This window comes from Vulpes vulpes, chromosome 7 (genome assembly GCF_048418805.1).
Source record: "Vulpes vulpes isolate BD-2025 chromosome 7, VulVul3, whole genome shotgun sequence".
In the NCBI taxonomy this organism is placed as follows: Eukaryota; Metazoa; Chordata; class Mammalia; order Carnivora; family Canidae; genus Vulpes; species Vulpes vulpes.
In genome coordinates this window covers 73,183,572-73,208,770 of record NC_132786.1, presented here as the reverse complement: position 1 = coordinate 73,208,770, position 25,199 = coordinate 73,183,572, and the positions used below count along the sequence as shown (strand labels likewise).

General features: G+C 56.1%; 1 protein-coding gene across 4 annotated transcripts; it reads right to left on the bottom strand.

Annotated features, from left to right (window-relative positions):
• Positions 1–7,486: 7,486 nt before the first annotated feature.
• Positions 7,487–23,906, bottom strand: IMPDH1 (inosine monophosphate dehydrogenase 1). 4 transcript variants are annotated; one of them, XM_072764110.1, is made up of 15 exons: positions 23,661–23,906; positions 19,389–19,487; positions 17,187–17,235; positions 14,903–15,004; positions 14,697–14,771; positions 14,247–14,453; positions 14,006–14,093; positions 12,976–13,175; positions 12,237–12,327; positions 11,895–11,990; positions 10,364–10,507; positions 10,112–10,256; positions 9,646–9,789; positions 9,459–9,542; positions 7,487–8,247 (listed from the first exon to the last, which is right to left on the bottom strand). In XM_072764110.1, exons 1-15 carry the CDS (start codon positions 23,834–23,836, stop codon positions 8,226–8,228), a joined length of 1,722 nt encoding a protein of 573 aa, XP_072620211.1. In that variant the 5' UTR covers positions 23,837–23,906; the 3' UTR covers positions 7,487–8,225. The 4 variants fall into 4 exon arrangements, with proteins under 4 accessions (XP_072620211.1, XP_072620214.1, XP_072620210.1 ...); XM_072764113.1 differs by lacking the exon at positions 23,661–23,906 and adding an exon at positions 20,943–21,020; XM_072764109.1 differs by lacking the exon at positions 7,487–8,247 and adding an exon at positions 8,821–8,888 and having other exon boundaries at positions 23,661–23,904.
• Between the last annotated feature and the right edge of the window lie 1,293 nt (positions 23,907–25,199).

Sequence of the window (25,199 nt, the reverse complement as noted above, 5' to 3'; positions counted from 1 at the left end):
CATGGCCCCTGGTGCTGAGTGAACTCAGGTGACGGGCTGGTTCAGAGAAGGAAGCCTAGGTAAGGGGGATGGGAGCAGACCCTCCAGCAGGCCTTCTTGATCCTTCTGAGAATCTGGGACATTCTGCTCCCTCTGCCCAGAAGAACTACAGACACACCACCTTGCACACACAGGAGGAGGCGGTCATAGATCCTCCAGAGCCCATCCTTGAACCCTAGTCCACAAATATGATCTCTCCTTCTATTTCAGCGTTGCCCAGGTACCTTTTCTTCTGTCCCACACCAGGGCCCTGAGGACTGAGACACAACCCCTGCCTCAGGCCAGATCAGGATGCAAACCCCAGGGACTTGGAGCCAAAGCAGAGGGCTTCCAGGAGGGAGGGGCTCATTTCCAGTCTGAGGAGGCAGCCTTGGGATCGAGGCCAGCCAAAGGATCTGGAGCTGACCAGGCTCTTCACTTTACAGTGGGAACCCATGCCCACCTCAGAGGAATGGTGTGAGATAATATTGATGGTGTTTAGCATGGAGTAGACTGAGGCTCATGGTAAATGTGCTGTAAATATCCCCTTAGTTATGGAGGAAGTGAGCATCCTAGCTGGATCCTAGAATGTTGAATAATGGCCCTCCAAACATGTCCACATCCTAATCTCTAGAATCTGTGAATATGTTACCTTTCACGGCAAAGGGGACCTTGCAAGTGTGACTGTGGTAAGAGTTTGAGGTGGGGAGATTATTCTTGTGGGTCACTATAATCATTAGAGTTCTTATAAGAGGGAGGTAGAAGGGTCAGAGTTAGAGCAGATGTGAAAATGGAAGCAGAGGTCAGAGAGACAGGGAGATTAGAAGATGCTAAGCTGCTGGCTTTGAAGATGGAGGAAGTTGCCACCAGCCAAAGAATTCAGGCGGCCTCTAGAATTCTGCTGGACAAGATAAAGGATTGTCCTCTTCAGCCTCCAGAAGGGGCACAGACTGGAAGATCTAGTTTAGATTTCCAACCTCCAGAAATGTAAGATAATCAATGTGTGTTGCTTTAAGCTGCTGTTGTTTGTGGTAATTTGTTACAGCAGCAACAGTAAACTAATACGCTAAAGCCTTGCCAGGAGAGGCCTGAGCCCCTAGGGGCAAAGCTGTGGTGCAGGAGGGAGTTTGGAGGGGGATTTTGCAGCGGGGCAGGGCAAGGAGTGAGCCTGTGATGAGAGAGGAGGGCCGGGCATGGAGTGCTCAGCCCGTGACCTCACCCTTGGCCAGCCACAGCTGCCCTGGCATCCGGACGCCTGTCAGCCCGGGGTTACATGCCTCACTGGGCCAGAAAGGGATCCCTGTGTAGCCAGGCCCCAGGCAAGGGTGGGGGTGTGGCAAAGAAGGCTGGTGCCAGGGGAGGGAGCCCAATCAGCCCTGGGGCTGTAGAGGCCACACGAGTGGAGGGAGGAGGCGAGCAGGGGCTGGCGAGGTGCCCTGTCACCCAGGGCCCCACCAGCTCTATCCTGCTCCTGCTCTACTTCTCTCCTGAGGGGCATGAGCATTCCTTTCCTCTCCTCTTTTTCCTTTCTGTGCCCTTGGGCTCTCTTGGGATCCCCTAAGAGAGAGGGAGGGGTAGGGAATTTGGGGCTAGAGAGCAAATGGTTGGATCACAATTGGCTCAGTGGTCGAGTCACTGGGTGGGCAGCCTGAGGCAAATCACTTTGCCTCTCTGAGCCTGCTTTCTCTTCCGGAAATGAGGCTGATAGTAAGTCCCTACTACATGGGGTTGTATTAAATGACATAATGCACGAAACACAGTGCCCCACATAGAGTAAACCCGATCTGTGCATCCTCTGCTTGCAGTACTCAGCGGCGTACAGTATGTGTGTTCTACAATTTTATTCAATCTATTCAACAGGTATTTCAGAGCAACACTGTTTTCCATGATGAAGACATCACAAAGGAAAACAGACCATATACACATAAGCAGAGAGTATGTTTGTGATGTGTTCCGGAAAACAACAAAACAGGAAAAGTGCTAGAGATAGAGATAGGGATGGACAGCTAGGCCTGCTGTTTTGGACATGGGGTCAGGGAAGGTCTGTCTAACCAGGTGCTCCTGGAGCAGAGACCTGAGGGCAGTGCAGGAGTGAGCCACCTGGATCTCCGGGGGAAGCAGAGGGAACAGGCCTGGTGGGAGCATTTGAGGACAGCAAGGAGGCCGATGTGGCTAGAACAGAACTGGTGGGGAGAAACGGATGGAAAACAAGGTCTGACATAGGGTGGCTGGATCGTGAAGGGCCTTGTAGGCCACAGTAAAGACTGGATTTTACTTTTACCCCAGGGAAGCCACTGGAGGGTTTTGAGAAGAGGCAGGATGTGCTCTGGCCTCCATTTTAAAAGAGTGACCCTGGCAGTTATGTTGACAAGACTCTGTAGGGAGGCAACATTTGGGGCTAGATGATCCTTACAGGAGCCGATGCAAACAAGGGGTGGTTAGGACCACCTTTGCTGGGGGAGACGCTAAAAGAAGCGTCAATGATGTATTACAGAAGCTCGCCAACAGGATTTGCTGATGGATTTATCGTGAATGTGAGAGAAAGAGGAGTCAAGGCGGGGGCTCCATGATTTTTTGTTTTCGTTTTTTTCTCAGCAGCCAGAAGAAGGGAATTGCTATTTTTTGAAATGGGGTAGATTGAAGGAGGACCAGGTGTGGGATGATGACGGGGAAGTTTGATGGTTAATTTTATGTGCCTACCTGACTGGGCCATGGGGTGCCCAGATAGTCAAACATTATTCTGGGTGTGTCTGTGAGGGTGTTTCTGGGTGAGATTAACATTTGAATCTGTAGGATGAGTAAAGCAGATTCCCTTCCCCAGTGTGAGTGGGCCTCATCCAATCTATTGAAGGTCTGAATAGAACAGAAAGGCTGAGTAAGAGAGAATTTGCTCTCTTTGCCGGACTGTCTTCGAGCTGGGACATTGGTCTTCTTCCGCTTTTGGACATAGGCTCCGACTGGATTGCTCTCCTGGCTCTTAGGTATGTATAGGTAAATGTTTATGGTTATGTTCAGCATGAGATCCTATTTCATGTCCTGATGGACATGTGGAGCAACCAGGTAAACGAGACCACAATGGAGTGAGAGTACATTAGATATTTGAACTGAATTTGAATCCTCCAAATCTATCCCTTGACTCAGTGGAAGCCAGCCTTTTTTATACAACTGCTGAAACAGAATCCATTCCTGCACCGTCCTGGGCTCCAGCTTCGTCCTTCTTGGACAGCTTGTCTGTCTTTGGTTTCCCTAGGAAGTCCACACAACCTCCAACTCTGTGGTCCTCCAACAGAGGGGAGTCTCCGTGCAAGGTCAGGGGAACCCTGAGCAGAGGGGTGCCCCATGCAGGTGAGGCAAAGGTAGCCGTGCTGCAAAGGGCAGGGCCATCTCCGGCTCTCTTCACCCCTGCCTAATGTTCCTGGTCCCCTAACAGGCCTCACCCCAACCCCCTCACCCCAGTTTCCCTGAGGGACCATGCCCATCACCAGGAGGCAAAGTGGAACGGAAGGGAGGAGATCTGGGCAGGCCCTGCTTCCTGAGCTCACCTCTTATCATCTGGTGACTTGGGAAGTCACTATCTCTCTGGCACTCATTTTCTCCGTCCGTAATAAAAGAATTTGTACTACTACCACCTTGTGGGATTGCTGAGGATACCATGCACCTACCACAGTGACTGGTGCTTGGTTAAATAAATGGCTGCGGAAAGCAGGTCTTTTAGACTCCTTTCCCCACCCCACCCAGCTTCTCTCCTTTCTGAGAGATTATTTTACTCCCGTCCTCCTCCTGTCCTTCAGATGCCAAATTTTACTGTGGACACGGGCAACCAGGGAATGGTTGCCAAGGGCAGGGCTTTCAGAAAGGCTGCCTGTTGCCTAGGAAACTGCCCCGCTCCAGGGTCCCGGGGTCTCCCAGGTCGACGGGTCCTGGCGCCACCTGCTGGATGCAGTGCCACACTGCTCCCAAGGTACCCGGACCTGGGATTTCTGACTTCCCCAGGCATAGAACGCTCTCTGCCCCTGCTCCTCTCCCCCAGCATCTCCACCATAAAAAGTGCTTTCCTCCTGGGACACCTGGGTGGCTCCGGGAACCCCTGGGTGTCTCAGTGGTTGGGCATCTGCCCCTACCTGCCCTTGGTCACCCTGAGATGATCCTGCCCTGAAAGGTGAAGGGTGGAGTGGACCTCGTGTGCAGGGTCAAAAGACAGGAAGCTGTTGAGATGCCTGGAGTGGAGGTGGGGGTGAGATAATTTTCTTTCCCTAATGAGGATCACAAGTAGAGAAACTAAGGCACCCAGAGAGGGAAAGGCTGGACTCTACCTGTCCCAGGCTAATACAGCACCCTGTTACCTACACGCATCCCCTCCGACTCTAGCTGGGTTAGGGGTTGCAGCTCACTTGGGAGCCAGACACCTAGCTCTCAGCCCAGAGACTACTGTTCCCAATGGTCTTAAGAGGGGATGGAGCAGGAGGCTGGGACCAAGGTCTCTTGGGTGCCTGACCCTGCCTATCTTCCCTCTGGAACTGAAGCAGAAGGAAAGTAAAGGAGGCTGGTGAAGGTGATTCTCTCACCCTGTAGATGAGGGGCCCTGTCCTAAGGACAACAGGTATGGGAAGCAGGGTTTTGGAGCTGGGCCTGGTAGGTGTTGCCAGGGGCTGCATGCTCTGACCCTGGCCCTACCTCTGAACAGATGTCCTGCTCAGGTGGAGGTGGAGGACCGCTGGGGGTGGGGTGACGTGCACAAAATTGCCCCCTAATAAGGGGGGAGCTATGTATAAAGTGGGAGTGAGGCATGGACCCAGAGAGGTTGGCGTCAGAGTCTGGCCCTTATAAGCCAGGAGGAATCCTGAAGGAATAAAAAGCTTAGTGTGAGGGTGGAGGAAGGAGCTGCCTCTCCTTCCTCTCCCTGTGGCTGACTCCTCTTCCTCTCTAGACCCCACTCCCGGATGTAAGGAGGTGGCATGGAGGGGGAACTGAGGGTGGCTGAGTCGTACACAGCTGGGGTGCTGACCCCGTTCCGGGCTGGCTGCCCACCCATTTCCTGATCAGCACTGGAACCACAGAAGCTCAAAGAGCCTTCAGAGGGCCAGTCTTGCCCCTCCTGAGCTACTGGGTCAAGCCACCTGAGAGCCGCTGCTCTCCGCCTGCAGATGTGGGGGGAAAGGTGGGGCCAGAATTGAGCGCTACCCACCACTCCTCCATCTGTCCTCCAGGGTGGGCTGGTCACGGCCCTACTGCTGCCGGCCAGCTCTCGGGCTCCTTTCACCAGGGTCGCTGGGCCTCCGCCAGCTGCTGCTTCTCCCCTGGCTGGGACAGGTACCTGCAGCTCTACCTGGTCTGTGGCTTCCGTGTGCTGGTCGTGGAGAGTGCCCATACTGGAGCCTGGGGCAGGCTGCCTGCATGCTGGTGTCACTGTGGGAGACCGGGACACTGGCTGCCCACCTGCTGGTGGTGCATGCCCTCTCTCTGTGTGGCTAAAACCCTACACAGGTGCTGCTGCTTATGAGCCAGGACCTGGAGTGACACAGCAATGTGGCCTGCTGCCTGCACATCCGCATCTTCCACAGCCTGGCAATGGGCAGCCTGGACTGCACGGAGCTAGGTGAGTGTGCCAGGGTGAGGGTGGGGAGTGCCTAAGCCACACCAACCAGGCTGGACTCCAGGTGAACACATTCTGCTGATCACGGGGTCTGTGATCTGCATCTGCCCCAAATGTGGCTCTGGACTACCTCTGGATCTGATGTGGCCATCCTCCCTAAAGCGACTATCCCTTTGTCCCACCTGGGCCTACAGTGGCTGAATTCTATAACCTCGAGCGAGTGAGTCTGGGCCAGCCTGGCATGCATTCTTCTCCAGCCTCCATTCCTTTGCAGAAGAGGAGGGCCAATAGGACATGCCAAGACTAATTTACTGACCACTCATAACCTTCCTTCCGTACATTCTTTCATGTAACCTCACAATGAGGCCATGAGGTGGGTGCTGTGTGGTCTGAAACTCTTAATGGCACGCACTTTGACAAATCTCAGAATCATATTAACTGGATTCATAGGTTTCTTCAACAGTGATTCTCAAACTTGGGTATGTGTCAGAATCACCTGAGCCTGAGGGATAGCTCATAGGCCCAGACCCTGTCCTACTTCAGTGATTCTGGGCTTCTGGATTTGTTTTTAGCTCTCCAGGGGGTTTGGATACATACCAAAATTTCAGGACCATTGTGCTTAAACTTCCTCAAGAAGCACCAAACTAAAGCTAACATACCTCAAGTAACAGGAAGGTCATTGTTACAAGGTAACCTGTTCTCCTGGTCAGTTCTAATCGCCCAGTTAGATCTACTGCAAAAGAAAAATTCTCCCTTTGAACCATGTACACCCTTGCTGCCAAGTGACACTGTATTTCTCTAAAAACCCTTAGATCTTTCCCATCTCAATTGCTGGTCAAGCTGATTCCTGTATGGTTTTCGCAAACCAACATGCAAGACAAACAATGAAACATGGCCTCATTTTGGTCCATCCCCCATGCATCCTTCTCCCACCCAGCTCAGTCTCTTTGGACTCTTAGGGGCTCACTGAGGCCACAGACTCCAGGGTGCGAGGCCTTTGGGAACTCTCAGTTGACCCATCACTTTGCAACACTCTTGGAGGGGTCATTGAACCAGCTCTGAACCCAAACAACAGTCCTGCCCTCCAGGTCTTTCTTTCTCATCCCTCAAGGCTGGAAGATGCCTCAGTGAGAGTCAGGGGAATGTTTCCAGCTATTCCCTAACCACCCACTAGGGTTTAGTTTCTATACCCTCTCCTCATTCCTGCCACTAGAGCATTCAGGCCATCTTCTTTGCTTCCACTCCTGAGTGGTGCCTGTACCTTGGTGGCACAGCTGCATGCCCAATGCCCAATTATAACAGAGGCAGAGAAAGGCAATGTGAGCACCCCAGGACCCCCAACCCTGAGAATATTCAGCAGCGCACATGTAAGTGCTGTCCCCACAAGGAGGGCTTTGAGTCTGGGACACGGGTCCTGAGCTGCATATGAACAGTGGGAGCTAAGCCTCTCTACCTGGTACCCACACATGTGTCTCAGCTGATGAGGCCACAGGCTCTGGGCCTGGTGATCAGGGTTATAGCCATGCCCCACTTCCACCTCTGGTATCACAAGGCTGCAGTGGGGACTTTGGGGCAGTCACCAGTGCGGCTTCCGATGGTAGTCTTCTACAACCACAATGGTTCCTCTGCCACACCGTCTGCCTGCATGAGCATGCCAATGTAGGCACAGGCCTGGGAGACACCCCCCCAACATGTGGCCCACTTGTGCCAGTACCCCCTAGAATACCACAATGCCCTCCTCACCTTCCTGGGGATGCTGGGCCTGGTGACCCCCAGCACCTAGCCCAGCTCTGACAGGAGCTCTGCGCTCCAGCTTATCACCAGGATAGGTGCCAACTGCCCAGCAGACAAGGGGCAGAGACAGGATGGCAGAGGTATTGAGACCTCTTGATTTATTCAGATTATTTAATATACAATGACGTAACTGTGACCCCAAAGTGTGCAAAGTTAAAGCCTTCGACTGCAGCTGAGAGGAGAGGGCAGGAATGGTACACCCAGGGATGGCGGTGAGTCAGGAATGATGGGCAGCCTCCTCCCCAGGGCCAGGGGCAGGGGCAGGGGGAGTGGCCTGAGGAGCAGGGCCCGGGGAGCCCAGGGCCAGGGGAAGGGGGCAGAGACCTCCCTCTGGCCTAGGTCAGGAGCCCAGAAGTGCCACATGGCTGAGGGGGCGACAGCCCAGGAAGGGGCCAGAGGCAGGGCCAGGAGAGCACCATTTCTGGGATGGAGGTTAGGGAGGGAGGTGCCCTACAGAAGCCAGGAGGGGCCACCTGCCCCAGGGGTGGGCGCCAGGCCGGAGCAGGCTGCAGCGAGAAAGACCTGAGGCAGGCACAGGGCCTGAGAGCCCAGGCTGGCTAGGCTCAGGGGGACTGAAGAAGGGGGAACCTGGGGTGGGGGGTTGCCCCCAGGGCAGCTGAGCCCCAGGAGCAGTCCTGACTCTGCAGGGGATGGCCAGGAGGGGCCACAGACCCTCAGGGGTGCCCCTCCTCTCTCCCTGGAAAGGAACTGGGGAATCCGTAGTGCAAATCTATGGACCACTCAGTTATGGAGGGAGGCTGTGCTCAAAGGGGCACCCTGCGGCGCACCCCCTCCACTGCCCTGGCTTCCACCTCCATCCTCAGTACAGCCGCTTCTCGTAACTGTGGGGACAAGGCAAGAGGGAAGCCAAGAGTGAGTGTCTGGACCTGCTCCCTTCCCAGATCCCCTCGCCCTTAGGCCTTGGGATGCCAGGGCATCCCCACATGGGGTGCAAGAGGGGGAAAGAGCAGGCCCCGTGCCTCTCTCTTCCCCAGGCCATGGCTCCTGAGAGAACCATGCCAGGTGCAGAGATAGCCATGCTCCCTCTGGCCACAGCCACAGCTGAGTAGGCTGTGCCCAATGCTGGGGGTGGAGACGCAGCTAAAGAAGACACAGTCCATCCTCACAGAGCAAGCTCAGACCAAGCTGAACCTCTGCTGCCATGTCTCCACCCCAATCCTGCACACACACTGGCCGAGGCCCCTTGTGGTCATTGGGTTCAGTCCAAGACAGGGAGACCTCAGGCCTGCGGTCGGGGACATCTCTCTGCACCCCAGAAGGGACCGTTTCCACTGGACGAGGGGCCGCTGTTGGCTGCCCCCAGCTCGGTGCCAGTCCTGGGGTCCGCATCCCATGATTACACCCCAGTGCCACCCCCGACCCAACGGCCCCCGCCCCCAGCCCAGGTCCCACCCAGACTGCCCCTGCTCTACTCTACGCTTGGCCCGGGCAGCGCAGTTACTTACACGGCAGAAAGGTATAGCTATGGGAGGATGGGGCAGAAAGAGACACAGGTTAGATGCCCGCCTATGCCTGGGGGGACAGGCCCTCTCGACCAGGGCGGGGACGCATGCCTGCAACTACTGCTGCCAACTAGCACTGCCCCGCCCAACGGTCGCCCCAGCGCTGGCCCTGGCATCTGTCTCTCTGCCCTTTTCCCCGCCAGAGGGCTCATGCCCCCAGCCTCCACCTCCTGCCTGACGCTGCCACCAGCAAGAGCCCAGCACCTCCAGCCCCTGCCACCAGCCACCAAGCTTCTGAGCAAGCAAGGGACTGGGAGCCCAGGAGGGGCTAGCAGCCACATCTCCCATGCCCTGCTCGGGGAGCTGCCCGAGGGGAGGGGAGGGGCCTGCCTGCATGGGGGCCAAATGGCAGGGTCTAAGGGTAGGCTAGGCCCTGTAGGGCAGGGTGATGGGGTCATCCTGCGGAAGCATCCATTCCTGGTGCAGAGGGTCCATGGGTTCCCTGAAACCTCGGCTTAGCCTCTGAACCATGGCCCCACCTGCCCAACCCAAGTGCCAGTCAGCTGGGGCAAGGAGGCCACCACACTTACGAGTGCAGGCCATGGACGCCACCCTCAATCTGGGCCGACATGGTCCGCTTCTCGAACTTGAGCTCTCCTGAGTACATCATGGACCTGCAGGCAGGTCAGTGGAGCACGTTAGGGACATGGAGGACAGAGGGGAAGCAGGGTCTTCCCCACTTGTGCCCCCCACCCCCACCCCAGTCACAGCACTCACCGCAGGACAGACAGGCTACGGGCACCGATATCCTGGCAGCCATGCTGGATACCTGCTATGAGGTAGGGCACGAACTTCTGAATGGAGCCTTTGTCCTGGATGGAGCCCGAAACACCCTGTGCGATCTTCACTTTATCCCCCTCACTGCGTGGAGGGCAAAGAGATTGAGCCAAGCAGCCCATGGCTCGGGGGAGCCCACGCCACCTCTTGAGGGTACCAGCACAGGGGATACCACCCAGGAGCCCCCCATCCCCCAAGCTGCCACTCCCTGGCCGCAGTGTAAAAAAGCATGGGTTCGGAGTCAGATGGCCCAGGCACTATCCCATGTCTGCTACTTGTACCCTGTGCCTCAGTTTCCAGAACTATCATATGGAGAGTAGGCACCATCTTGGGAAATCAAAGGCTGTGTGGATACTGAAGGGTTGTGGGCTGGTCTGCCCGGGGCTGGGGTTCAGAAGCAGGGCACCTGAAGTATCGTTTCTGGCTGCTGCTGCTCTTCTCCATGGCATCCAAGGAGCCCATGCCCCGGTATTTCTTGAGCCTCACCCCATCCGAGAAGAAGTACTCGCCAGGGGCCTCCGTGGTGGCGGCGAGCAGGGAGCCCATCATCACTGTGGTGGTTGAGGGGTCAGTGCCTCCAGCCCCATAGACCTCCTACTGCCCTTACCCAGCTCCCAACCCCCCTCCAGCCTGCCCCACCCAAAGCAGACCCCCTTACCTGTGGAGGCTCCGAGGGCCAGGGCCTTGACCACGTGCCCCACGGTCTGGATGCCACCATCAGCTATGACCGGCACCCCGAAGCGCCGGGCATACTCGGCCACCTTGTACACAGCAGTGCCCTGGGGCCGACCACATGCCATCACTGCAGGAGGGCACACAAGTCTGAGGTGGGGAGAGGCCCGTCTCCTTGTGTCCCACCTCCTCTTGGGAAAAGGGACGGGGCTGGATAATACTTCTGAGGCCCAGAATAGGCAGCAGTATATAACACTAGGGGGCATGTCACTCCGGGGACCTGGCCCACTCCATCCAGAACAGTACCATGCAGGATTTTGCCGGGGGGGGGGGGGGGGGGGGCGGGGGCGGGGGGGGGGGCGGGGGTGCTGTGTGTGTGTGTGTGGTCAGTACTAGCCTTCAGAGTATCAGAGTATAGCATCCCTACCCCCAGACTGGTACACTTGGGTCTGGGGGAGGGGTGGCAGTCCCCAGACTCAACCTCTCTCTCAATCTCTTTTATTTGCAAAGCCTGTTACCAAGGTTAGGTACTCATAGCTCCTCTGGGATACTGGTTTGCATTTCCTTGACTTTAATAGTTCAATGTTTTTAAGTATGAGATTTTAAGTGGGAATTCTAAGGAACTAGCACTTATCTAGGGATGGAGGGAAAGCTGGATAAAATGGAGAAGAGGCTTTCTCTGGAAGTACCTGTGGTTTGTTTTATCCTTATTGCCTCTCAAGAGTTAGAACAGTGCCTGATACACAACAGGTGCTCAATTAATATATGGTAAGTCACTGAGTGAAGGCCCACGTTTTACCATGGTGGTCAGCTAAGGTGAACCATTGATATTTAAAAGCAGAGGCTCTGAAGACCAAAAAGAGGAGATGTTTTGGGCAGAGAAGACCAAATGGGTCACTCTAGTGAGGGAGAAATGACCCCCACTAGAGGATCCAGAAATGTCCCCTCAGGCCAAGCCAGGACCCACAAGTCAGACACCAGCCTCCAGGGAACACCCCTCAAGCATATGAGGATGCACACCAGGGTCTCCCACCCCTCCACTTCATGTTCAGGAATGCACCCTGCAAAAGGGCTTTGTGACTGAGAGGACTCCCCCCCCCCCACTATTGCCACACAGTGATAACATTGTATGTCCTTACACATTCAGGGACATGCTATCTCCACATCTTAAGTATCTGCCTTGTCACAAAGCTTATCCAAACTCTGAGCTGGCTTCCAACAAGCCCCTCAGGGAAGTATTCACACCAGCCTTGGGCCTCCAGATTGGGCCTTCTTGACCAGAATCTGAGAAGTAGGCTGGCATACATGCAAAATTCAAAGTAACCTTATATCAGCCTTTCCCAAGTCAGTGGGTCAGATAGGCAGAGCTTGAGCCCAGGTCACCCCTGAACCCATCATCCTGGGAAAGGGACTGTGCAGCGAGCATTCAGCATGCGTCTGTGGAACAAGAGTGGGGCCCCAGAGCCTGTGGAGGCCCAGGGGGGTGTTCTTGTTGGCATTACTCTCCTGACACCTACCTTCTTGGGTGATGCAGATAGAGCCGCAGCCCATGCCCACACGTAGCCCGTCCACACCAGCATCAATCAAGTTCTTGGCCTGAGCTGCTGTCACCACTGGGGGTGGGGAAGAGGGTTTGGAGGAGCAGGGAAAGAGGAACAGTGTGAGGATAGGATGCCCTTTCCTTGCCCTGGGGCTGCCTGGACCCCAGTCTAGCCTCCTCGACCCACAGTGACCAAGCCCATTCAGTCAGCCCTCTTTCCCACACAGGAGTAATGCCATCACCTAGGAATGCTGAGGACAGTTTCCTGTTATGCAGTGAGGGGCCAAGGACAGGGGGTGACGGGGGACCCTGCACTCACCATTCCCCCCAATCACCTGGAGGTGGGGGTATTTCTGCTTGATGTAGTGCACCATGGCGATCTGATACACAGAGTTCCCTTGGGAGGAGTCCTGTGAGAAAGGAGATAGGAACATTCAGACTTTCATGGCCAATAGTCCTTGATGGGGGAAGAGGGGATCATGAGCAGATAAACTCCTGATATGGTATGAAAAACGTTATGAGAAAGCTCTTTTTTTTCCCCAGGGAAAACACTTGACAGCTCTCAGCCAACTGAGTCTCAAAGAGGCTTGCTTTCCCCAAAAGTTTGAGCACCACCAGTTTGTAGTCTCAGAGTCTCAGAGCAGACAAAGCCCCGTCATACCCACTGTATGGACTGGTCCTTGCAGCAAGATCTTGCCAGGGGCCATAGCCTGTTCCCACCAACTCACTACAGATGAAATTACTTAATTTTTTCAACCCTGGTTTCTTCATCTGACAGGTGGGGGTGGTACTGTACCTCAGGGAACTGTTGTGAGGGTCAAATGAGTTTATTCACATAAAGGTCTGAGTGCAGGACCAGGCAAGCGGGGGGTGCTCGAAGAATGTGAGCTCTAAGTATTAGGGTGCCTCGGGCCTCCCAAAAGGCCCACAATTTTCTCTGAGCTGTCAGAGTACCCATGACCCTCCTAATTCCAATTTCAGGCTTATTTAGAAGCAAACCCAGGTCTTCCTAAGCTTCTCGTCTCCTGAACCACCCTGCTCCAGGACGGTGCCCATACCAGCACTATGACATCGGCGCCTGCCTGGGTGAGCAGGTCCAGGCGGTATTTGTCATCCTCCCGGGTACCCACAGCTGCCCCACACAGCAGCTGCTTGTGGGAATCCTTGGAAGCCAGAGGGTAATCCCTGTTCTTCTTCAAGTCAGTGCGGGCAATGATGGCCACCAGCTCATCACGATCGTTGACAATGGGCAGCTTCCCTGATGAGGAATGCAGAGGTTAGGTGAAAGAACAGGCCTCTGGGGCTGGAGTGAGTCCCAAAAGTGAGGATCAAACAGACCAAGCCTGAAGATTCCACTGAAGTACCCAAACTAGCCACTAGGTGACAGCACCCACCCAGGAAATGCTCCTAGGCACCTGGCAGTCTCCCCAAAGAACAGGAAGCAAAGAAACCTCTCAACCAAGTGGGTTCCGGAGCTCTTCCTGCCCTGTGGCCTAACCAAGCTGGGTGGGCGGCCCCTGAGCACTGGCAGCCTTTCACCTGCTAGGCTACAGGCCACAGTGGTCGAAAACTCCTGGCCGGGGCACAAATGTGAGGCAGGGAGGAACATGCACCCTCTCCAGTACCACCCCCAGGAAACAATCCAGTCTGAGCCAGGGAAGCATTTCCCAGTGTCTCCCCTATTGTGTCAGTGGCCCCAATGTCAAATACATTTAACTGCAGGATTTCTTAAGTTCTTTGATAAGCTGACATACAATTTTTTTTTTATGGAATATGGGGCATAGAAAGCATGTTTCAGCAGTTTTGTTTTTGTTTTTGTTTTGTGATGAGCATTGCACAGGACTAGCTTTATGGGAAGACATAGTGTGAAGATGCTGAATAGGGGACAGGTTTTCCTAAGCCAAGGAAAGGACCTCAGGATTCATACTCCAACCTGGGATTATTCAAAACTTCCCCAAGGCCCGGGCATCAGGCAGTCTGGTTGCTGGGACAGCCTACAAAGCTCTGAAGGAATAGGGGGCCTGGGGTGCAGGGGGACAGATTGGGATGGGGGGGGGGATATTGCACTTTCTGCGCACTCCCGGGTACCTTTCTTGCTGCGCTGCAGGATCTCATTTGCCTCTTTCAACGTTACACCCGCTGGAGCCACCACCAGCTCATTCCGCGGAGTCATCACCTGTGGAGCCAGGAACATTTGCCTGCAGGTTGGCAGGTGAGAGAGAAGGGAGCCGGGCCTCCCTCTGGTCCCTGGTCACAGGCACCAGCCTGAGGCCCCAGGATGTGAGGCCCTCCCTCTGCCCCCACCACACTTTCTCTGCCCTGCAAGTACCTCACTAAGGAGGGTGGTGTGGTCCTTCTCAGCAAGAAAGTCAATGTCTCGGGAGGTTACGATGCCCACCAGCTTGCTCCCCATGGTGCCTGTCTCAGTGATGGGGATGCCGGAAAAGCCGTGCCGAATCTTGGCTTCCAACACATCCCCCACGGTGTGTGAGGGGCTTAGCACCACGGGGTCCGTGATGAAGCCCTGTTCAAATTTCTGTGGGTAGAGACAGGCTTCTTTCAGAAAAGCTGAAAGAAGGCTGGAGGTGGTTTACAGCCATGCCACAGGGGAGCCAGGACTCTCAATGGGAAGAGAGGGCCAGTGGGCAAACAAGGGCTGAGTCCCATGTCCCCAATGTGGGAAAGGGCAGACAAGACCCCACAGCAGTCAGCCAGAGCATGGCAAAGCAGGGGGCAGCCAGATCGCATCTTCTTTCTGGGGAACAGGCCTCATACTTGCCTTGACCTTCCGCACCTCGTTGGCCTGGAACTCCGGAGTGCAGTTGTGGTGAATGAAACCAATACCGCCCATCAGCTAGAGTGAAAGGGAAGTGTGATCAGAGCCAGGGGCCAACCATTTTGCTCTGCGAACCCCACTCCTGAATCCAGCCCCCATTTGGTCCCCCTCTACCCCCAGAGTCTTCCCAACACCGGTGCCTGACTCACAGCCATAGCAATGGCCATGTCGGCTTCTGTCACAGTGTCCATCGGGGAGGAGATAAGCGGCGTCTTCAGGGTGATCTTCCGAGTCAGGGCTGAGGTCAGGTCCTGAGAACAGAGGCATTGTCTGTGTGAAGAGTTTTACCAATCGCTCCACCAATGTGTACAGAGCCCCTATGGGTCCCCCGCACCAGGACAGGCCTGCAGATACAACAGTGAATGAGGCAGGTGCTATCGCTCCTGAAGTTACATTCTACTTGGAAAAAAAGATGACAAACATGTAAAACACTTATGAGATTATTCAGTCAGGATAAAGGCCCCAAGGAAAGACAACAAAGCTAAGTGGCCACGGGAAGGAAGATGTGGTGGTCAGGGGAAGCCTCTTTCTTGGGATATGACAAGTGGGAGCCAATCAAGTCCAAGTCTGAGGGGCTGTCACTGCAGGCAGAGAGGGCTATGTGTGCGAAACCTGCCTCCGTTCCCAATCTTCCTCAGGTGTATTTAAGACAGAAGAAGGCTTTCACAGGAGAGCGAAAGGGGAGGGGCAGGGGCTAAGGGGCAGAGACAGACAGGGGTTAAGGGGGTGAGCAGTAAGGATGTGTGGCCTTGAGGCCATGGAGAGGAGCTTAGATTCGATCCTAAGATGAGAAGCCACTGGAGGGTCTCATGGCAGAAGAGACATGATCTGATTCATGTGGGTTTTTTTTTTTTTTAAGATTTTATTTGTTTGAGAGAGAAAGAAAGGGCACAAGCCAGGGGGAAGGGCAGAGGCAGAAGCAGGCTCCTCATCGAGCAGGGAGCCTGATGTGGGGCTTGATCCTAGGACCCTGAGACCATGACCTGAGCAGAAGGGAGATGCTTAGCCGACCAAGCCACCCAGGCGTCCCTGACTTATGTTTCAAAGAAGTTGCTCAGGCTCTGATGTGGAGAATAGACTCTATGTGACAAGGCCTGAGACAGGGAGGCAACAGAGGAGGCTGCCCAACAGGGCCAGGTGGGAAATGCTGTGACCAGGAGAAGGTGTAGAAAGGAGTCTGTAGGACATCCAGGAAAGTAAGGAACTAAGGGTCTGCCACTCAGGGGAGAGGTCAGAGCTGCACATATACATTTGGGAGGATCTGCCTCTGAGATTCAGGCCAACAGCTCATGGATCTTAGCCCCCAAAGTACTCAGAGATGTTGGTATAGAATTTTTGGAGATCCATAGGCCCCTGAAGCCCGTCCAGAGACCCTGGTTTGGAACCATGGCCCTGTAGTCTAGAAAACTCTGTCTTCTCCTCTCCCATCATGCCACAGGAGAAGAGCCACACAGCCTCCCTGACCTAGGCCATAGGACTGGGAGACCCGGATAGCCAGGAGGGTACTTTTCCATCCCTTTCTTCTTCGCACCCTGCCCAGGGTCTGGTGCAAAGCCAGAGGGCTTGGTAAATTTCGTTAAACTCAACAGTTGAACCAAGATATCCTGGTTGCCATCACAAGGGACATATCCAGAATAGCCCAAATTTTCCCCCCAAAATCTATCCACATCAGCACTGGCTACAAAGCTGGACATGAGTCTCCCTGACGGAAGAGTGATCCGGGCACACTCAGGCCCTTTGGTCTTCCGTGAGCATCAGACCCGAATAGGTATCAGTAACAGCAACAAAGAAAACTCTCTAATGTGCATGAATTCATTGTAGAATAATCTAACTTCTCCATGAAATGACTTATACTCGTCAGCACTCACCCCTTGGCTTCTAGGAGTCTGTCATAGGTTAAAAGCGTAAAGAACACTGTTCATTCACTTGGCTCATTGCTGAGCCCCTTCAATAAAGTGAATTTTTTCCTTGTATTTGTCCAGAACTGAATTCTCACAAATTGTCTTGCCGATTCCTATGCATTATGGACCTACAGACCAGTCTATCCACCTATCCAAAGTCTCCATAACTTTACTGGCTTCTGTCATGTCCTTGCTCAGCATTTCAGACAAAATCCAATCCTTCCTGACCGCAGTAATGCAGCTGCCACACCCATCCCCATCCCCTCGCAGGGCCTTTCGGAACCTCACCGTGGGCTCTGGCAGTGACAGCCCTCCTGCCCTGTGCCAGGCCCACCACTCAGCACACCCCTGAGTCCCCACAGCTGCTTCTGCCCCATCAGTCTACCCCACTGCACTGTGCCAGTGTCTCTGGCAGCAGTAAAGGCTACATGCCCGAGAAAAGTCTCCCCGCCACCCTGCCCTTGAGCAAGAAGTCAGCCTCTTCTACCACATACAGGTCCTCCTCCCCCAGGTCGGCAGAAGAGGTACTCACCACCTCATCAGCTATGAAGTCTATGAATCCTGGGAGAATCAGGAAGTCGCTGTGAAGACAGAAAAGTGAGCATTACTGGGTGAGGAGGGGTCCCCAAAAGGGGCAGGGCCTGCCGTGCCAGGCGAGGCAGCCTAGGGGTGGGAAGGGGGGCAGAGACCAGAGCCCTCTGATCCCTGCCATTCCCTGGCCAGGGCTGAAGCACCCTCATGCCCCCCACTAGCATCTTGCTGACTCTAGCCCAGAGACCCAGAGCCAAAGCCAGTGGAAGGTCTGTGGACCTGGGGCGCCACCAAGGCAGCTGGCCTCAAATGTCCATTGCCTTCAGGGCTTGGAGCTCATTGAGGCACACAGAAGTTCCTGTAATGACACACATAGCAGATACAGCGCCTGTCCTTGAAAACTTCTCAATCTTGATATGTGGAGGCAGTAAGTAAACACAGAATGAACCCAAAAACCATTTAGTAGTGCAGCATGGCATGAGCACCACCAGGCACAGGACAAGCTGTACAGCCCAGGACTGGGGCTGCTGAGTCACATGGGGTTCAGAACAGCATGGAGGGACCCTGGGGGGCTGAGCATGGGGCATGTTCTGACAGAGCAGGCACTTGGAAATGTTTTGACAGAGCTGCCACTCCACTCCAGCTGGACTGGAGCAACCAACAGACATGACCTGGGATGGGAAAGGGGAGAAAGGGGCTTTACAGTTGTTAGGACCAGGATGCTGGGGCCCTAACCAAGCATGGCAGCTGCCAACACTAGGGTGGGCCATGGTCATGGCAAAGCCCTGAAGGAGACCGTGGGCCTGCGTGGATTTGGCAAAGCACTGTGCCATAACCCAGGGGCCCCGTGGGCCCAATCTGCCTGAAGTCACATGGCCTTAACAGACACACCCAAAAGCAAAAGCTCCATACTTTAGGAACACTCCCAACCAGACTAAGCAAAGCAGCAGCCACCCCAGTGCAGGAAGGAAAAGCTGCAGGGTGGGTGAGAGGGGTGGGGTCTTTAACCTGCCAGACCTAGAGAAACTGCTAGGAATTTCCCTAGGGAGTTTACCTAGAAGACTCCAGTGAACAGTGTATCAAAGAGATCCTTTCTCCCCCTTCATCAAAGACCCCCGAAACAAATAAAGAACCTTAACTGCCCCTGCCCCTCGGTAACCCTTCTGTACAGTGAAGAGGCCTCTGTGGCACACTGAGAGGGAGGAGAAGAATCGCTGGAGTCTGGGTCCCTCAATATTCTCTAGGTATTACATACACCCCTCACCTGGCCCACACCCCAGCTATGGCCAGGCAAGCCGAGCCACTTAGAAATGACTGGGAATCCTGGTGACTAGGGAAACTGCCTGCTGAGCATGAGTGCTTACAGGCAAGGGCAGGGACCGGCAGGAGACAGGGCAGGGATGCTTTTGACTTGCCAGCATCCCCACTCTTCCCAGTCCCAGGTTTTGATGATCCTTCCTGGCATGGACACAGTCCTGCAGCCAGGAGAGCTAGTGCCAGGCCTGCAGCCCGCAGGACAACTGGCCCAGGGCCCATGGAAATGCAAACTAAGCCAGAGGCAAAGTTAGGTCTCATCCTTCTCCAAAATCCCCTGTAGGGTGGGCTAGGGGTAGCAGTCACAGACTACTCATGCCCTGGGGGGGCACTAGTGCTAACCTGTGGGCTGGCGGGGGACACCTGGAAAGAAGGCTGGACAGGTCTGTGGGAAAAAGGAGCCATCCCAACTGCCCAGCTGGGCCTCTCCTGGAGGCAACACCCAAGCAGCTGCCTTAGCTGGACTCCAGGGTCCCTTCTGCCCTCATGTGAGCTGGGAGCGAGAGGGTGTCCTGGACCAAGGTCTGGAAAAAGTCTCTCCATAACTCCCACATCTCCAGTTCCCACCGCCCCGGGGCCCTCCATGGGGCCAGGACGCCCGGGAGAGGAGGAAGGGGGCAGGCCGGCCCCGGATCCGGCCATAACCGGGGCAGGGCACCGAGGGCCCGCGATGTCGCCGTGCCACGTCCGTCTCAGCGCGGGCCTCCTTCCTTCCTCGCCCAGCCCCAGCCCCAGCCCCCGCCACCCCCGCCCCCGCCCCAAGTGACTCGAATCGGCCGGAGAACGCGGGCGTCACCCAGGGGCACGGCGCACGTGCAGGGCGGGGGGGGGGGGGGGTCGCGGCGCGCTGGCGGGTGCGCGGGGCTGGGCCGAGGCCGCCGGCGCTTACTTGTAGGTGAGGCCGTCGGCGTTGGCGAAGAGCTGCTGCGCCGTGAGCCCGTCCTCGGGCACGTAGCCGGTGCCGCCGCTGATCAGGTAGTCCGCCATGCTGCCGGGAGACACCGCGGCCCGACATAAACACCCGCGCGGCCGCCCCGCCGCTGGGGCTGCTGTCGCCGCTGTCGCCGCCGCCGCCGCCGCCGCCGCCGCTGCCGCTGACGCCGCGGCCACGCTGCCGCCGCGGGCCAGGCGGGCCGGGGGCGGGGGCTGCGGCAGCCGCGAGGCGGGCCCGGGGCGCCGCCCTCTCCTCCCGCCCCTCCCCCGGGAGACGGCCGCCTCCGCCCCGCGCCGCACAAAGGCCCGGTGGAGCCGGGCCCGGCGCCGCCCGCAGTGGCACCTCCGCCCCGCGCACGCGAACACGCCCCCTCCGCCCCCTCCGCCCCCTCCGCCCCCTCCGCCCCGGTGGTCCCGGTGGTCCCGCCTCCCAGCCCCCGGCCCGCACCCCAGCCCCCGCGGCGCGCTCCCGCTCCCCGCTCACTCCCAGCCTGGGTGGCCCCAGCCTCGGCTTCCCGCAGCCGCCCGGCCCCCGCTGACCTGAGTCTCCCCTTGTCCTACTCCCCACCCAGGGATACCTCCAACACGGTTTGCCCTCGCCCAAGACCAAGGGCCAGCCTCTGACGGGGACTCGAGCCCTGTGGAACTGGTTTGAGCTCACAGCTCCCCAACACACAGGAGTTTGTGGTTGGACCCTCCCAGTAGCAAGGCTCCAGTGTCCCCCAACATCATGCCTAGGAGCGGGCATTCTCAGCAATGACATTCCCTGACCTTTGGGCGGCCTTGAAGCCCTCTGCAGTTTACGAGGCATTTTTCATAAATGATCACATTTACTTGACAATCCGTTGGCTGCCAACTATTAGATATCCCCACTTTACAGATGCAAAACCTTCCCTTCAGAGAGCAAAGCAAGGCAGGACCGGTACTACCTCTGACTCCTGATCCAATGCTTCAGTTTGTCAGCCCTATCCCCAGCTCAGAAAGTGGTATGTATATATATATATATCTGGCTTTTAACCCCAGAGAGGAAAGTTTGTTTTCATTTGGGAGGGTAGTATGCTGGGAAGGTGAGGGAGGATCACAGGCCTGGCTTAGGCAAGTATGCATACAAATTAGGACACAGGCTGGCGAAGTTTTAAGGATTTCCCAAAGCAGAAGTTTGGTGGCTCTGTGGGCCCAATAAGACCCAGATTTCTACATGGGGGCATTAAGATTTGGCAGCAGCAAATTGATTCACCTGAGGAGAGGTGGGATGGCAGGGGGCCAACCCTTCTCTCTGTGAGACCAGAACTGCTAATGCTACTCCTTGACCAAAAGCTAGAGAGCAGAACCCATCCTGCACCCCAAACTCCACGGTCTCCTCCTCCCTCCTCTTCCTGAGGCCCCACAGCCCACTTCTTGGTTAGGGGAGAGAAAGGCAGGGCAGGGACACAGTCCTCTTCCTGGCAAGGTGGCTTTCTGTGGTGCTCCCTCCCTCCCGCCTCAGCCCTTGGAGGCTGCGTTTGTTTACCTCTCAAGCAGTTTGGTGGCAGCAGCCGGGCCCAGGGGAGGCTCCCTGGGATGCCCAGCCTCCCCCAGTGACGCCCCAGGACCCTGCCAGGAAAATACAGACTGTTCCATCTATGTGCAGAGGGGAGGGGGACCTTCCCACAGAATTTGGGTGATGAAGCCCATGAGGCTACAGTGCTGGAGGAGACTCAGATGTCCAGTGTCCTCCTTCCTCTTACTGTGAATGATGGGAATATCACAGACCACCCCCACCCCCAACACACACACAAGCTTCCCTGCCCACCTGGGGACCCCTGAGGAGGGTTCCTGATGGGGGCTTCTGAGGGCACTCTGGCACTGGAAAGAAGGGAGTGGGCCTACTGGAGGTCTCTGCTGAGTAGGGGCTGGAGCCAGCTTGCCAGGGGTGCCTCAGAAGCACTCCTGGTTCCCCAACACTCATGGACTCGGCCTGAGGGGGCCCGTGCCATATGGGGGAGTGAGGGGGCCCTGAGGGGCATAGCATTAGGACCTCTCCCTGGCCACCTGGAGACAGAGCAGTGAGACCAGCCAGAGAAAGAACCCTGGCACATCAAAGCTGTCCTGGGCCACTTCTGCAGCAGTAGGATAGGGGCTGTAGTGGCATTGTAGGCCAAGAGCACAGGTGGTGGGTGGTCTGTGGTCTCTAGGTCTCTAAGGGATCTGCTCTGGCGCACTATCCCCTACAGAATGGGTTAGGAATGGGTAGGGTACTATTCAGGATTCCACCAGAGCTGGGGTGCAGGACAGCAGCTGGATTCTGACATCTCAGATGACCTTAATGGGACATCTGCTCCAGCCCAGAAATTGGGCCTAGGGGAGAAGGTTGCCAGGCTGAGTTATGGGGAGGGTCACTTTTGCAGTGATGACAGAACTTAGGGCCCTACTCCCCTTCTTCTGCTGCCCCACATCCCTGCCTGCTCTGACCTGTCAGAGCTCCTCATTACTCTAAGCTGCTGGGCTCAGTCCTGGGTTAGGCTGTCCTTTTCCAGAGACGGTTAATCCATCCCCGTGGCTTTCCTCCTCCCTCTTCCTGATCTTCCCCAGCTGCTTCCTCCATGGGGAGGAGACACCGAGGCAACCAGTGGGCCTCCTCAGCCTGAGGAAGGGCTGTTGGTCCCCTGAGGCCCCCCACCTAGCAGCTGCGAAGGCAGTGGGATAGAGAAGCAGGCCGAAGCACCTTCTCCAGGGTAGTGGAGGAGTAGTGCCCAGGCTGGGAGCCAGGGGTTTCTGTCTGGTCTGGAGCCACTCAAAGGGACAAGATTTCAAAACACTTTTGAGGGGAGGGCGGGGGTGGGGTGAAGAGGTAGCAACAATATTGGCCTTGTAGAGCGGGGATGAGGAACATGGCTTGCCTAAGATGGAGCTAGAGAACAAGAACACTAGCCCCAAACCCAGGACACAGGACTTCCCATCCAACCCTGTCCTGTTCGCAGAGCTCTCTAAGCTAGTGATAGCAGATGGAGGTCTCGCCAGCAGGTTGGGAATCTCATTACACCACCTGGCTGGGGCTTGGGTTTTACACAGGTTCTTCCGAGAGACTGGTGGGGGGTGGGGATGGCCCCTTTGTGTAGAAGTATAGTCTGGAGAAAGAATGCTCCTTTTTTGCATTCTGAGCTCTGAAATGATCCTTTTGGAGTACCTGCTTGTAACCAAGGCATTGCCTCCATCAAGCTTCCAAGTGCCCTAGCCTGCTCCCTCACCTCATCTGGCCTCTCTGTATCGCCCTGGCCCCTGGGCCCCAGGAGGTGAATTTCTAGGATGGGAGGAAGGATAGGGCTGCCGGAACCTGAGTCAATTCTAGAGAGGCAGCCTGCCAGGGCAGGAGGGGCCAGCGTTCACCCAGCAGCCCCTTAAGCCTTTAAAAGTTCTTACATAAGCCACCAGCCCCTGTGCAGAGCTGCAGGGCTAATTCCCCCCAGACCACCCCCCCCAAACCAGCTTCCAGGTCACCTCCCCAAGCTGCTGAGCACCAACAGATGGGGCAGAGAAAGAAGTCCAAATCCTCTGGACCGGAAGGACAGCGGGATTGTATTTCAAGCTGTGATACAAACCAGAGATTAGCCACTGTCTCCTTTTCAGCCAGTATCCCTGGGGCCCAGCTCAACACCCTCACTCTTCCTCCAGTGACTCTTACAGACCCCAGCAGGCTAAGGGCAGGAGGGGTCCTGAATCTTAGGAGAAACCCTGAGGCGAGCTGCATTAGTAGCCTCATCAGACTTTAGTGAATGGTGAGGAGGGGGCAGTGTCCTCCCCGGGCTCTGAGGAAGCATCCATCTGGACACCTACACCTGCCAGTAAGACTCTGGAGATAGCTCTAGGAGGAAACGGCTAAAGGAGGAGGAAACAAAGTTGGACAGGGACTCCAACAAGCACTGTTTCCACCCCAGGAGTTGCAGCCACTTGGACCAGGTATCGTCGGGTGTGTAGCCGAGGTCCGAATAGGGCTAAGACTTTAGGGAGCGTCTTGCCGACCTGCTCCCGTATTCGGCGCAGCACCGCACCCTTTGCACAGCGCCTGCCCGCTTCCCCCAGCCAAAGCCAGGTGTGTGGCGTCTGCGCCCGGCTTCAGGGGTTTAGGGGTTGAGGAGGTGAGAAGGCGAGGGTGCTGGGGCCTGCCCTTCCCCTCCCCCGCAGCGTCGCCGGGTTCCCGGAGCCGCCGCGCCCGCCCCGGATGCGCCCCGCGCTCTGCCCTGGGCGTCACCTCTCGGGCTCGTAGCCGGCCTGCAGCAGACGGGCGCTGTACCGCTGCGCCGCCGTCTCGTGTCCGGGGTGTTGCCGGGCTCCGGGCTCCGGAACGGCGGCGGCTCCGCCTCCCAGCAGCGGCGGCGGCGGCGGGAGCGGGCCCAACCCCGCTAGCGGAGCTAGCGGCCCCTCCATGCGGAGGCCGCTGCTTGGGCGGGCGGGAGCCTCTCCGCCTGGAGGCTCCCCGGGCCCCCGCTGGGGAGTGAGCGCAGCCCAGTCGGGGGCCGGGAAGGGGCGGGGTTGGGGCGGGGGCGGGGCACCGAGGGGCGGGGGCGGGGCCCTGGCGCTGCGCTCCGCCCCGCCGGGGAAGCGGGCGTTCGGGCTCAGCCGGTCCCTGCCGTCCCGGGATGGTGAGGGGATACCGGGAGATGGAGGTGGGACTGCAAGGAACCCCCGCGCCCCATCACCTTCCCCACCGTCCGGACCTTCCAGTTATCTGGTTCCTCCTAAGGAAAACCAGAGAGGAAAGGAGCGGAGCGTCTCCAAGACCGAGGGCATGGTCCTTTGGAGCGCCTCCTACCGGCCAGCCGCGGACCTACCGCAACTCGGACAAGACAGGCGGGGGGGATTATCCATCTCCCTTTGCCTGCTGCCCCCTTTACCACCTATTCAATAGATTCCCCTAAACTGCAGAAAAGTAGATTTCCTCAGATTTTAACTGGCACCACCTGAGGAAGGAACGGATAAGGCTGCAAGCTCCTGAAGAAAAGGGCGTTTCTGCCCTCTTTTGGGGTACCCCATCACCAAGCAGTGGGGCTGGGCCTCCAGGTGCTCAAACTTGTTCATTTACTGACTAAAAGGCATAGCTTTTTCTATTTCACCATTGTTATTATTCTTGTCGACAGAGTCCTTGCCCTCAGGCAATAATTTCTTTGAAGAGACAGAGTAGATAGAAAATAAACACTTGACAATTCTTGTACTGTATACTTAAAAAAAAAGTCTGACAATCTGGGAGAGCAAATGGTAAACACTGAATGACTGGCGGTGTTAAGATGTATTTCAAGAAGGCAGAGTTATGGATCAGACTCCTCACCAACTATTTCACAAAGGAAATTGAATTTATGCAGTGGTAGGATCTTTATTTTTTTTTTAAATTTATTTATTTATTCATGAAAGACACACAAAGAGAGAGGCAGAGACATAGGAAGAGGAAGGAGAAGCAGGCTCCATGCAAAGACTCCAATGTGGGACTCGATTCAGGGACTCTGGGATCACACCCTGAGCCAAAGGCAGATGCTCAACCACTGAGGCACCCAGGCGTCCCACAGTGGTAGGATCTTGCATTTTATTCTTTCTGGTGTCTTTCCTATATGTGTACACACCCATTCCCCAGATTTTGGATTAAAACACTTTCTCTGATTCTTGGCCACACATGAAATCTCGTTACTGTGAATAACGTTATAGACAATATTTTTGCTATTGACTGAAGGTTTGTGTCCCCTCAAAAGTCATATATTGAAACCCAATCCCCGTTGTGATGGCATTTGGAGGTGGACCT